This window comes from Poecilia formosa, unplaced genomic scaffold (assembly GCF_000485575.1).
Source record: "Poecilia formosa unplaced genomic scaffold, Poecilia_formosa-5.1.2 Scaffold29, whole genome shotgun sequence".
NCBI classification, from domain to species: domain Eukaryota; kingdom Metazoa; phylum Chordata; class Actinopteri; order Cyprinodontiformes; family Poeciliidae; genus Poecilia; species Poecilia formosa.
This window is the reverse complement of record NW_006799968.1, coordinates 3,143,553-3,157,537: the sequence shown is the minus strand read 5'-3', so window position 1 is coordinate 3,157,537 and position 13,985 is coordinate 3,143,553. Positions and strand designations below refer to the sequence as shown.

Genomic DNA, 13,985 nt, shown 5'->3' with positions numbered 1-13,985 from the left:
TAGATGGATGTTTGAAAACATAACTTTGGCTCCTCCCCATGATTATTTTAGGAATTGATTATTCTGACAATAGATTAATCGGATAAGTCAAATGCCACATTCTGCAAATTTTTTATTTAACTGTATAAGCCTTTTTGTACAGTACTTTAAAGCATTAATAGATGCAAATAAACACGTGAATGTTGATATCAGCTGTATTGACGTTGAGTTAATCAGAAAGGGCTGAGGTTTGTACGTTAGTATGCTTTTTTTTTTAAGCATTTCAGGCAATAACATTTTCTTATTTAAAAAAGGAATCGAGTTGCTTGAAATGTTGTAGTATTGTATAAAAAGGCTGAAGTGAAATCTTTGCAGAATCCTTTTCTATTATATGATTAATCGTCAGAACAATCAACCGATTAATCAATAACTAAAGTAATTTAGCCCTGGTTAAATTTCATCTTATAATTTAGAATAATGTTTATGTATTTTATGTAAAGAGACTGATGATGATTATGATAAAAATCAGAACAGGTTAAAACTGCAGGTTTAATAGATGCTAAAGGTGCTGAGGTGTTGATCGGGTTTTTAAAATTTCTTTTTATACAATTCACAAATGAAAGTAGTACAAGCTCTCGAAAACATTTTATTTCCAGCTGCAGGGTAAAAAAGGGTGAAAAAACACAAAAAAGTGACATGAATTATATTGATTGAATGGTGTAAATAAAACAAAAAACAAAAAACAATTGAGTCCTCTCCAGGCTGGTTTTCCTCCTCTGATCTCTTTGTTTCTCTCTCATTGTATTGTAGCTCATGACTGCTGCGAGGTGGTGTTGGTCACCTTGTGTTCAGCCACCCAGACTCCCTCCAGGGACCCCGAGGACCCAGCGCCCTGCCCGGGGTGCGTGGCTCCATTGGCCGAGCATCGATTCAGCTTTGTCCAGGATTTGGCTTTTGACATGGCCCAGTTCTTGGTGAGCCGTCATTTCATCTCCCATAGCAGTAGATCTTGTGCAGCACTTGAGAGCAGGGAAACCAAATGATACATTTTGTTTTTGTTTGCTGCCCTAATGTCTGACATTAATACTCTATTACTGAATTCTCCGTCTCTCAGCTCGGAGTCTCTTAGAAACGTACAATTGAAGAGAAGGAAATTGATCCGGAGTTCGGCGTTCATGCACTTCTAAATGGAACATTATTTTCTTTACTCGCTGAACCCGATGTTTTCAATAACACAGCCGCAGCTCCAAATTGCACTCGTGCAAACACGACTCCCTACATTTACGTCTTCCATTATTTATCAGCGCCTGATTAATGCTCTCGTGCTCGACTTTTTTTAAAAGGAGCACACACCAAAAACTCTGTTCGCTCTCCTCTGCTAAAAAGTCGACTCATCTCTGTAATCACCTTCCACACAGGTGAGCACAGCGGGCCGGGCCGACGGCCTCGACGGGGCCCTGCTCCTGGATGAGTGTCAGATTCCTGTGCAGGAGTGTGAGCGCCTGGATGAGAACCTGGCGCTGGCCCTCCGCCACCTCGTGTTGCCGCCGGGATGGAGCTTAATGGGCAGCAAACAGGCCAACAGCACCGGTGAGCCTGGAAAACCACTGCATGCAGTGCCTTGCTGAACTACTCCTACTTGGGGGTTTTTGTTTGTTTTTTTTTTTACAGTTTGTGATGTTGTTACCAAAAACAATAATGAATCATATTGGACTTTTGTGATAAACCAATTTTGTGTATGATTGTTATTAATTAAAAGTGCAGTATTATGTAAAATTGACTTTTTTGAGCTTTACATCATGTTATTATCTTATTCCCTCATCAAAAACTTAACTGAAGTGTTGCCTTGAGTCTTTTATGAATGTTTTAGAAATCCTTCAATCTCCAGTGGCAACCGTTTAGATGTGCAAAACAGCTGGAGGGACAGAAGGTGCATCTCCTCTTCTTTTTTTAGGTACAGTTCCTTGTAGGAGCTGCAGTTTCCAAGCTCCTTCAGACTAGCCAATGTCAATTAGCAAACACCTGTTGGAGCTGCGCATCTGCTGAGCTCAGCATACGAGCTGCTTGTCAGTGCACCGCTGGTAAAAATATTGTTAAAGGGTTAAAAGAGGATCCATGTTGTGGTGACTTCAGAATGAGTAGAAACCTTTAAAGAAACAGAGGCCCAGTTTCAACATCTTAAATCAGGAAGTAAAATTTCTTTTGAGTCATATTTGATGTAGCATTTTTATAACAACTGAAGGTAATATTGTTACTTGATTTTGCTATAAAATGACTACCCGCATTGAAAACGCATAAAGCTATGCCTTTAAGTCTTTTGACAAGTTTTTAAAACTACCTACTCTTTTCCTTCCTATTCACAACTACAGCTGAAATCAGAAATTAACATCAATATTCTTTCCGTCTCTATTGTTGCATTCAGAAAATGGAAAAAAATTGTTTGGACAGTGAGGGAAAAAAAGTTAATGTATCTTTTTATTGGCTGTATGTATAAATGACTGGTAACCACTTTACGTTTACTTTCTGTCAGCCTATCTCCAATAGACACATTAAAGGTTGTGGTTGTGACCTGCTAAAATGTGAAAAAGTTCAAGGGCTATGAATGGTTTTGTAGGGAACTATATTATAGCTAAACAACACAAAACTGTTAAGTTGTTTTTGTTTCTATGTACTGACTCAGTGTGTGTAATTTGCATTATGGTCTGATTGAAGTAATTGCCTTTTACAAAAGAATATTGCTGTTCAATAATAAATTGCTCTCTTACTCACAAGCACCATTAGCGCAGAAGCAGAGTGGAATTAACCATATTTTACGTTACAGCAGCTAGAGGCAGTAATGTCCAGGGTAACTGTGGTCTGAACCTCTTGTTTGAATGGGTTCGAATACATTTATAAAAATTATAGCTATTCAATTATAAAACCTTTTGTCTGTAACAAAAAAAAAAGGTTATAATCCATTCCATGCAAGACTGGACCTACAGGGTTTTGCTGTGCCATAGTTGTAGTCGGGAGAGGAGGCAACTCAAAGACGATCCCAGCAAATTCTGCTTTTTCTACTAAAACTAATATGCCTGGTCTATTTCCAGCCATTAAAAGCAGATGGGAAAAGCATGATGACACAAAGATTGCCGTCAGTTCACAAACTGTAACATGGATCACATGACTACATTTATTTTTTGACTGAGTTTGGTTTTAATGCATGAGAAGCCACAAGGGACCCTTCTTTACCAAAGAAATGTGAAATGACGAGCGATAACGAGGTGTGGAATTCACCAGAAGGAGCGAGAGCAACGCTGACTAACACTGTAGAGCAAAACCAGTCTGCAGAGGCCATGCCTAATAAAGTCTCAATCTTACATAGCTGTCATACTTCTTGGTAATGCAACTACAAAACTGGCTCTATAGAGATGATGCGCTTAAGCAGAATGGTGCTAGATGAAGGGTGAACACTGCCTGGGAAACACAAGATGTTCGTGTCGAATTTGTCCGTAGGGTATCCATTTCTTCCTGATATCTGGCCTTCCTACCAGAAACTGTTGACAGCTTCAAAGCATCATAGAGGTTTATGTACCTGATGTTTAATGCCAGTGAGAAGTATCAGCATCATTGACATGAAGGCATGTGCTAGTTTTGGCCTTTTAAAGATGCATTTAAAACATATTTTTAGGGTTCAATGATTCTCTGTCAAATACTTTCAATACTTAAAGAAAAAATAAAAAAAAAAACAAGAACTGGATGCGCAAGTGAGAATTTATTGTAAATTTTTTTTCTCATCCACACAGTGTCAAAGAAATTTAAAGAGGCAGTATTGTGTAAAATCGACTTTTTTGAACTTTACATTACGATTTTATTTCCTCATCAAAATCATACCCAGAGTACTGCTATGGTTCTGTAATGCACGTTTGAGAAATCCTTGAATCTCCCGACGTAACCAATGGGGGCGCCTAAATGCTTGCAATCACTAAGAACTGCCTTCCTGCCACTCCTCCTCGGAGCTGCAGTCTCCAGACGAGCTTCCGCCTCACAGATCACCCCTCCCTATCCCTTCCCTCACAGCTCCTCCAGACTAGCAGCAGCAACAATTGGCAAACATCTGGTGGAACTGCTTATCATACAAACTACTTCTCAGTCCAATTCTCCAAAGAACATTTGTAAAACTGATGGAGAAACATTGCAATCTTGACATGGTGAAAGCGGAGTGTCGGAAAGAACAGGAGCTTCTTAAAGTGACAGAGGCCCAATTATAGTCAATTTTGATTTAAGTACGCAGCATTTTTATGACAACTGAAGGTAACATTTACTGGACTGTGCTCCAAATTGTGGCTATAAAATATATAATCCTTTAATTTCAGACAAAAGTCATTTAGTAAGTTGCATAGAAACTCCAGGCTTTTTATAGCTGTCAACAAGATCTTGATTTGATTCTAGCTGTATGTTTTTATTTATTTATTAATTTTCAATGGGGCTTAGGTCAATGTCATTCCAGAATCTGCATGTTTGCAGCTTTTTCAAACTTGTTCACATTTGTTTGGTTAATATTCCAAACAGACAAAATGGTTCAAATGTGTCTTTGAAAGACCAAATCCAAACTTATCGTACCTTAACCTCTATAAAATAACACTGTTTTGTTGCTACGTAAGTAGCAGTAACTACTCAAACAATGTAAAACACCGTAGACTCGGCTCTCGTCCTCATCTTCTCTGGGCAGAGGCAGCAGCAGCTTGGTTTGTGAGAAGTGGCTGTATCAGTGCAAACTAAGACACGGTTTTATCGAAATTAAAGTGGCAATTTTCTCCGGCCGTTGACTCATTTCACTTTAATCAGTTAAAGGAAACTAAATGAGCTGATGTGGATGATAAACTCTGCGAGGTAATTGCTCTGTGTGAAGCAGCGTAAATAGGACTTCTGGGAGTAGTTAGTGTGCTGCCTCTGCCTCTGGCTATTGCGAAGATAATATCTCATGGTTCAGCTCAGATTTGGATGTTTGGACCAAGGCACAAGAACCGGCGAAATATTTCAGTGCGACTGACGAAAACGGGCTGACAGGACACAGGAAGTTCTTGCCGCTGGGTTTGAGAGCCTCCGCGCTTCTTAAGAAGATTTTGTTTGTCGTTGGTGTTCAGTCGGAGAAATAAATGGATGAATTCAGTAATGGGCTTCCTCTCAATTAGATAAGATCCACTTGTTAACGTAATGGACACACACAGACACACCCACTCTCCCCCCTCCCCTTTTTTATATTTTTTTTTTGCATCGCAATCAGTTGTCACAGTTTGGACGTGGAAAGCTGCTTCCAGCTGCGGTGAGTGATGTGCGCTCTAATAGGCTCTGCTGCGCAATATGTCACCTCTTCAACGCGAGACGTTCCGCAACGATGAACTGCAGGGGAGGGGAGAGGAGCGTGGCCCCGCTCTCCCATTTATCAGACCTGTCAGATGATGGATAGCGGAGGAATGTAGGTGGAGGTGACGGTGGTTTATCTCAGTCATCCTTCACGCTGTGGGCCCACAGCAGCCACTGATCTCACGCCACCGCCAGCTATTTATTGTTGTCGGGGGGGATGTTCATCTCACCTGGGAAATCTTGCATGTCATTAAAACGGTTTAACAGTTCCCAGTTTGTCTGAGCGGGCTGCTGCAGTAGGTGTCAAATTATCTTTGGACAGTGAGCTACGGTTCACAACAAAAATCGATATCTGTCTGAAGGATCCGCAGTTTCGATCAGCTCAGTGTTGTAGAGTTGATCTTGTATCATTTCATAAAGCAGACGTGCTTTGTGCTCGTAGGAGAAATATTGTTCCCTCTTTACGAGTTAACGCCATCCTTTATGGCCGCAGTGGAATTAATGTGATGTGCTTTTATCAACATACATCAGCTTTACATTACCATAGCACCCATATATAACTTTGCATTTAGAAAGAGGCAGTGTTACGTGCTTCTCAAGCACACAGTCCCATTTTACAGCACAATCAAGTTATTTCCACTTGCTATAAAAAGGCTATATATCAAATATGACTTAAAAGACATTTCACTTCATAATTTAAATGCCTTGAAATTGGACATCTCCTGCTTTTTCTGAAACTCCACTTTCAGGAAGTCATCACAACATCTCCTCTGTTAACCCTTTAATAGTTTTTACCAGTGTTCAAATGAGAAGACGCATGACAGAATCAATGCAACACGCCAGGTAGGTTTTCGATGAGGGAATAATATTATAACATGATGTAAAGCTAAAAAAAGTCAATTTTTGCACAATACTGCCCCTTTAAATCCTTTTGTGTAGCAGCTTATTTTATAATGTGTAATCTGCAGTTATGCTGCACCGGTTTTAAATCTGTTTTCAGAGATAACAGATTTAAAAGAGCAATACTAGAAGAAAACCTATCAGGCTGCATAGTACCTGACTGTGCCGTGAGGTTTAACATCTAGCTGGACATTGACCCTAAAGATACACCTAGAGTGGTTTAGATCAATGGTTCCCAAACCTTTTTGTGTCCAACCTTCAAAATACAGCACAACACTCCATATGCCCTCTTATCAGTTGAGTATGCAGGTGTTACTACATTTTAGTTAGTCAGTTTTGTTTACCTGCATGGAGTTTGCCTTCTTAGGTTCTTTCCAGGTACTCTGGCTTCCTCCTACACTCTAAAGACATGACTGTTGGGTTAATGGGTCTCTCTAAATTGTCCTTAGGGGTGTCTGTGTGTGTGTGTGTGTGTGTCTGTGTCTGTGTGTGTGTGTGTGTGTGTGTGTGTGTCTGTGTGTGTGGCTGTTTGTTCTGTGTGCTTTTGTTTTGCCCCATGATGGACATGTAGCTTGTTGCCCTATGACCTCCTTCTCGAACAATGACTGCTGGAAATAGGCACTTATGGCCCTGCAACAATAAGTGCGTACAGACATTGAGTAGATGGATCTACAGACTTGTTGATCTGCAATCCTAAGCAATGTCTCAACTTCAACTTTGGGAAACCCTTTTTTTTTTTTTTTTTTTTTTCCCCAGATCAAAGCCTATAGGTATAAGACAAATCTCTGCCAAAGAGATGACATTCTTTTTATCCATCCAATCTGAGGGAACTTTCATTTCCCAAAGAAGAAAAATGTGAACATTTTCAGTCTTAAGATTTGCAGAGGTGGGAAAAACAAACCCTTTGCAAGGCAACCAGCTGAGAGCTTTGTTGTGTTTCTGCCAAGGAGCAGCAAACCTTTTCGTCCAGCCTTCAAACTGAACTAATTTGCTGAGCTTTCTGGCTTTCTTCTTTTCCGTTCTCTGTGTGAAAATTTCATGGCTTAGAACGGCAGCCATCTTTCAGTAAACCCACCAACTAACCCAGCAGCCAAGCATTTCCTGCCACAGTTTGGCATCTCGCATTCCAGTCCGGCCCCGGCCCGACCAAGTGGAGCGTTACGTTTCAGCAATTAGATTAAAAGTTCATCAAGGCAGGGCGGTTGGGACCGGCCCAGGCTAAATGGACTGTAACCATTCATCTGCAGACGCTACTGATTATATAGAAGTTGCTTGATAATTATTCAGGTGCTGATAAGTTTCTCCCCTGTCCCCTTTTTTTCCATTTCTGGCCTCCACTAAACGCTGCAACACGCTTTATGTTTTTGCCACACAAATAATCACACACGCCGTGCAAAACGTTTTCATCACGGTTTGCAGGCCAGAACTCATTTAACTAAGACATTTCTTTAAAAGTCCATAGACTTTTCCATAGTCTTCCACAGACTTTTCTTTGTAAGGTTTTTACGCAGAAGTTGGATCAGGTTCCTTTAGAAGCAGATTTTTTTTTTTTTTTTTTTTTTTAACCAGCCATATCAGGAAATATGCAGAGATGTTTATTTATACATGAGCTGGTTTGTGGATCAGCTGGCAGTTTGGTCTTTAAAGCTGGAGGCAACCTTTCTCAGAACCTGTTGCTTTGGCAGACATGAGGAGGTTTGTGTGTGTGTGCGTGTGTGTACATAAATCATCATTGTTTGTGGGAATTTTAAAGGGCCCCGTCTCAGCAGTTTATGGTGTTATTAGGAGGTTGAGAGAGGCAGAGGGCAGGTAGCGGGCTAAATTAAAACTGGGAATCTGGTGCACTTGAATGTTGCTCACCTCTACTGAGGTGAAACTATGTGAAGCGGCTTTGATAATTTCAGTGTTCTCGTGTGAGACCCAGCTTCAGAATGTTTTTCTGCACAAAAGTCATGTTTTGTTATTTTTTGTTGCATCTTTTTCAAACCTTATTCACAAAAGAATTCAGCATAAAGCTGCAGCTTTAGCACTCAGTAAATATCTGAAATGTCTGTTGTTTACCGGGCTGCTGCCTGTTTCTGCTGGCAGAGTTTGTGTGTTGCCGAGCTGCTTCAGGTGATGGTATGTGGCACCGACAAATCGGTTTCCCTGGTCCACTGCATGCTCTTTTCAGCCTCTCTTTGTTTTGTGGAGTTTGTATTTATTGGTGCATTTGTCATCTTCTGTCTCTTCCTCTGCAGGCCCGAGCCCTCAGGAGACTCTGCTGCATTTCTCGGCACGGCGTGGCCTTTCTCGGGTGACCCGCTTTCTGCTGCGGCAACCCGGAGCCAGGGAAGCCCTTCGGTTGGTCAACAAAGAAGGTCACACCCCGGCTGCCGTGGCGACACAACGAGGACACGAGCATCTCCGTGAGCTCCTCACAAAGTGAGTGCAGTTTAGACGTGGGCATAGTTTGACTCTTTCATGCTGCTGTGACCTCAGATAAATGCATAAATGCTCAAAATAAGGAAAGCATATTGTAATTAAATAACTTTTAAAAATTAGAAATTAATTATTCAACATTTTTTTATTTTGATAAACATGCTATTAGGGCTCAACGAATTGTGATTAATCAAATTAAATATGATTAACTGATTACTGAAATAATCAACTAATTCAGCAATTGATTTATCATTAAGTGGAATATAAAAAAGGCCATCAGTCAAAGCAATAATTAAGGCAAAATTGTGCAAAAACTATATATATTTTGAACTTATGAAGAAAAAACGTAAAAGCATTCTTTCAGCCAGATGACTGGCAGTGTGTAGCAAAGGTTAAAGAGGAACGCCTCTGGAAGAAATTTATGGAGCACTGAATGTAATTCCCCAGATGGTCAGTTGAATGTTTTAATATGAACAAATACATACAATGATATTTATGTATCATAGTAAAGTAGCACACTAGGCCATCACACATTTGAAAACTGTGATTTCCACACCGTTGATCTCAGTATTCACCCACTGTTCTGAATTAGAGCACACCAAGAGCAACTCGTATATTTGAAAGATGTAACAGGACCTTATAGCAAAGAAAAATTCCCTTCATTATCTCACATTCTGACTCATGTGTGGCCTGTGTTTCAAAAATGGTCAGATTGGTAGTAGTGAGACATTTTTCTGTTTTACATTTATTTTTTTACTTATTTTTTTTATAGGCACATTGCTCTAAAAATAAACCATGGTTCATCCAAACCTTCCTCACACTATATAACCTGGTCATTTTGCCCCATGCGTAGCTTTGGAATTTTGGTTAATTTTGTACCTGCTTTTCTTTTTATTTATTTATTCATTCATAGGTTTTTTTTTTGTTTTTTTTAAGTACGAAATGGTACCAACTCCTCCGTCAGTCCACCTGACATTTTTAAGTCATTTCCTGCATTCTGCTGCTGGGAAATGTGACTCTATAAATCTGCCAGCAGGGTCGACTTGGAGGGGTTTTGGTTTGATACACATTGGTTCCATGCCATATTCAATGAGATCAGTATGAAAATAACTAGGAATAGAATGAAATACAGATTTTTTTGAAGACAATAATATACATATCACTTCAATTACCTTTGGAGCCTGAATATTTTTTGTAATTTATCTTCAAAACTAATGAAAACATTTAACTATGAAGAAAAATGAGCTGATACTGATGGTTTTAGAGCACAGGTAAGAACTAATGTGTCTACATGTACAAAATGAGTGTGATGTACAGCGAAAGTGTGAATTGACAGGAACTGAAGGACAACACAAGGAAGAAAACGATGATCACTGCAAACACTTGTATGGCAGCAAACCAGAAGACCGCTAATTTGGTTCCTCCTTCCTTTGTTACAATGATATTGTCTTCTCTGAACAATAGAAGTATTCAAAGAACATGGGCACTCAGCCCCTGAAGCAACCCTTCTCCAACTCAGCAGATAGAGACAATTTGTAGGCAAGTGACATTCCCATCTCAGTCATGGGAAGTAGCTTGGGAATTCGAATTGTGCTCCCGTTGAAGTTGTCAGGTATTAGCCACAATATTACCCTCCTTACTGAAAGACTCGTAGAGTCAAATTGTGCCAGTCCTCTATAGACAAACATATAAGTACAAGGAAGAAAACAAAACAGCTGCTGACTAAATGGGTTGAGGATCTTAAAGTGGAAATGCTGCGTGTTTATGGCAGAATAGTTTGCACTTAACTTAAAATGAGGATGCCACTAACTGAAAGAAAACGGCCACTTAGAGAGCTTCCCCGTTGCCGGGTGTAGTTTTAAAACGTCCAGCCCTCCCTTTATGTGTTGATGATTACATTTGGCTCTTGAAAAGTGAAGTCACTCTCAGCACGGGCCGGTGACTTCAGCCAACGGGCCTCGGCGTTGAGCTGAAGCGATCCACCCAGGATTGCACAAACAGATCTGCCCTACAAGGAGGTGCGTCCCACTTTACGGAACCGTCTCTGCAAGCAAAAAGAATAGTCGGAACACGCTTTAAGTTGGAACACTTGAGAGGAGGATTTAAAACGTTTTCCTGGAAGGTTTATTGACCAGGAGTGGTCTTTCAAGGAAGTTATCACGGCGCTTGTTTCACGGCAGGGCCGAGACGGAGGCGGACGAGGCGTCTGAAACTCTCCAGCTGGTGTCCGCGGATGCTCGGGTGTGCTGCAACTCCCCCACGCTGAACACACACACTCTGACGGTTAGCATTCGCCCTGGCCGCAGCGCTCCGACCCTTCAGGAGAGCGTGGAGTATCTTCTGCACTTTTTAGGCCACCTCCATGCCAAGGTGAGTCGCCTTACCCCTTATCTCCTGTCCCACTGGTGTCATCCGGCAGCCTTTCAGCTCCCGGTCTTTGCAGCTTGTTTGTCTTTTTCATTTTTTTTTTTTTTTTAACCTTCAGGCTTGTTTAAGCAGTGGAACACCTTATGTAATCACAGAAGCTGGCTGTTGATAAGAGACTGAAAGAGTGCGGCTCTGTTAGTTTCTCGATGAAAATAAAGCCAAAGTGTAACGTTTTTCTGTCCTCTGCAGGGAGTTTCTGTCTTGGAGCTGCAGTTGGACTCACTCCACACTGCTGCTGAGTGTTGTGACGGTGTGAAAACAGACTTAACCTGTCAGGAGCGACTCCAGGAGCTGCACTCAACGTCAGAGTGCTGGATTTCAAAAACCGGAGGGAGCGAGGGAGAAAGCATCAAAGAGGAGAGCGGCAACTCCGTCGTAGGTGAACTAGGCGAGACTCGTAACTCGGAGAAAGACGAAAGTTTGCCTCCGGCGTCAGAAATCCCTCCCCAACAGCACGGCCTGGAACCCCAGGGGGACGGGGTGTGTCTTAGTTCAAACTCTGAGGGAAAAGGCTGCCAAGGGGAGCGAGAAGGGAAGGCTGACTCCTGTCCTGGGTTGAATTTGTGTGACAGGAGTGAAGGGGCACAGGGTGAGGCTGAAGGGGAAAGCATCACTGTGGGAAATGTCCCAGCAGAAGGCTGCGGTAAACAGGCAGAGGAAGCTGTGATCCGGGAAGAACAGGAGGCCGGGGAGGGAGAGGAACAGGAAGCGGGAGACGGCGCAGCCACGAGTGGAGAGGAGGAGGGCGGATCAGAGCGCGCGGTTCTGACGACAGCCAGCGGAGACTCTCCAGTCATGGGCCAGTCTCCGTTGTCGGGGAGTTCTGAACTTTTAAACCCCACTGAATCAGAAGAAAAGCTGAGATCTCATGAAGGAGAGAACATTGAGGAAGAACAAACAGAACTTCCCCAAGATCCCTTTGATGGGTTCAATCCAGATAAGGAGGAAGAAAAGGAGGCAGGGAGGGAAGAGTTGACGGACCCTGTTTCAACTCCAGGAGACCTCCCTGACCCGTTGGCGATAGCCTGCGGTGACGTAATCGAGCAGCGTGAATCTGCCGTTCCTCTACTGCTGATAGAAGGCCTCCGTGAGGGGGAACCTCCGCCAGACATAAACAGCCAAGAACAAAACCAGGAAACAGCTGGTCAGGATTACGCAGCCGAGCAGGAGCAGGGCTCCGGTCCAGAAGCTGCCCGTCATTCTGGGGCTGACACTGGAGCTGAGAGCGACAGCCACAGCGAAGACACCACTAAACTCCAAGATTTCACTCCAGACGAACCCAAGAGTTTTGATTTTTGGGGTTTGAACAGTGCCGAGGAAGGAACACGGACTGACCAGTCATCACTAGGAAATATGCTCACTAAGAGGAAGGCTGACCAGGATTCAGGCGTGGCACATCGTGTCTCCAGTGACGACGAAGGAAGCTTTAGATCTTTTGGAAGTTCTTCAACGGAAATATTTCACCCTACTCAGGATAACAGCACCATGCAGGAGGGAGATCAAACTATGAACGTAGATATTTACTCATCAGGATGTACCGAGGACTCAAATGATCCAACACCCAGCGTAAACCATGAACACTCACCAGGTGACGACACTGGACCCGTCAGTTCCCTGAACCTTTCAGAGGGTAGTAGAGATGAGTTGGATCCTGAATCAGGGCTGCTGGACGACTTTAAGACAATGGATTGCTTGATTCCTGAAAGTTGTGAGGAACTGCTTATAGAATCTCCTGAACAGGATTCAGTGTTGGATCCAATTCCTTTAGTCAGTGAGGATGTCCCTACTTCAGAAGCTGGTGAAGGTGACATCAGGCAGTCCTCCAGCTCTGATGGGAATATTGACATCCAGTCTGATTCAGAGGTCAAAGTCAACGGCCCCGTTGAAGACAATCAACAGACGGACGCCGATGATAAACCAGAGGCAGCAGAGGAGAGTAGGAATGCACAAACGCAGCCTGAACAGGATGACTTAAAGGAGGCTGAGGACACGGGGTCGGCTGAGGGTCAGCTCCCCATCTCAGCACAGGACGCCGTGCCTCCCTCAGACACTGTAGATGGTGTCTCTTTGGAACTGGAATCACCTGCTGCTGTCGCTGAGTCATCTGTGGACACTCCCGTCGAGGATCAGATGGCTGCCAACCCAGACTCTACTGATTCACTGGATGGAGCGACGGAGAGCTGCGCGACTGCAGACCCAGGTTGGAAACGCTGATTTATTTACTTTCCTCATTGGTTTTATTTCAGGTTTGCACCCTCATGCATCACGGGGTGATTTGTTTGTCAATGTTTCATTCCTAAGCTCATTTTCTAAATCCGATTCAGTGCTTTTCTTTTGATTAATGGGAAAAGCTCTGCTAAGTTAAATGCCATGCAGCTCGCTTTAATTGTGGTCGGAGTGGGTTTTTAGCATATCTCTGACATCTTGCTGATATATCACTGTCGCTAAGACCTGTTGCGCTTACTTCTTGAGCTTCTGAGATCCACTGCGAACAACTATATTCATACAGGGCCTTGCAAAAGCTTCAATACTCCTCTAGCTACGTTTTGTTACATTCCAACCACTAACTTGAACATAATGGATTTGGATTTCATTTGACAAGAAAATAAAGGAGTGCAGATCTCTGAAGTGAATGAAAGAAGGAAGCAAAAAGTAAAAAAAAAAAAAATTCAACTCCTTTTATTGTGAAACCTCCAAATAAAATTTAGTGCAACTTGAATTGTTCTAAGAAGCCACTTAAACGATCAGTAGAGTCAGTCTGTATGTCAGTACTTCTCGGTATCTCCAGCTGTTCTGTGAAGGCTTCAGAGGTTTCATAGAAAGCATTAGTGAACAAACAACTTCCCGAAGGACAAGGAACATGTCACACCACACGGGATGCAAGCATCCCTCAGAGCGTTGCTCTGGGGCTGAAA

At 42.5% G+C, this 13,985-nt stretch overlaps 1 protein-coding gene across 1 annotated transcript in view; it reads left to right on the top strand.

The window, feature by feature from the left end:
• The window catches only part of akap13 (A-kinase anchoring protein 13), a 150,219-nt gene that overhangs the window by 43,889 nt on the left and 92,345 nt on the right, over positions 1-13,985 (top strand). Inside the window, exons 5-9 of the mRNA XM_016670010.1 lie at positions 790-953; positions 1,398-1,569; positions 8,463-8,646; positions 10,824-11,013; positions 11,260-13,270. Coding sequence (XP_016525496.1) covers positions 790-953; positions 1,398-1,569; positions 8,463-8,646; positions 10,824-11,013; positions 11,260-13,270 — 2,721 coding nt within the window. The remainder of the gene's footprint in view (positions 1-789; positions 954-1,397; positions 1,570-8,462; positions 8,647-10,823; positions 11,014-11,259; positions 13,271-13,985) is intronic.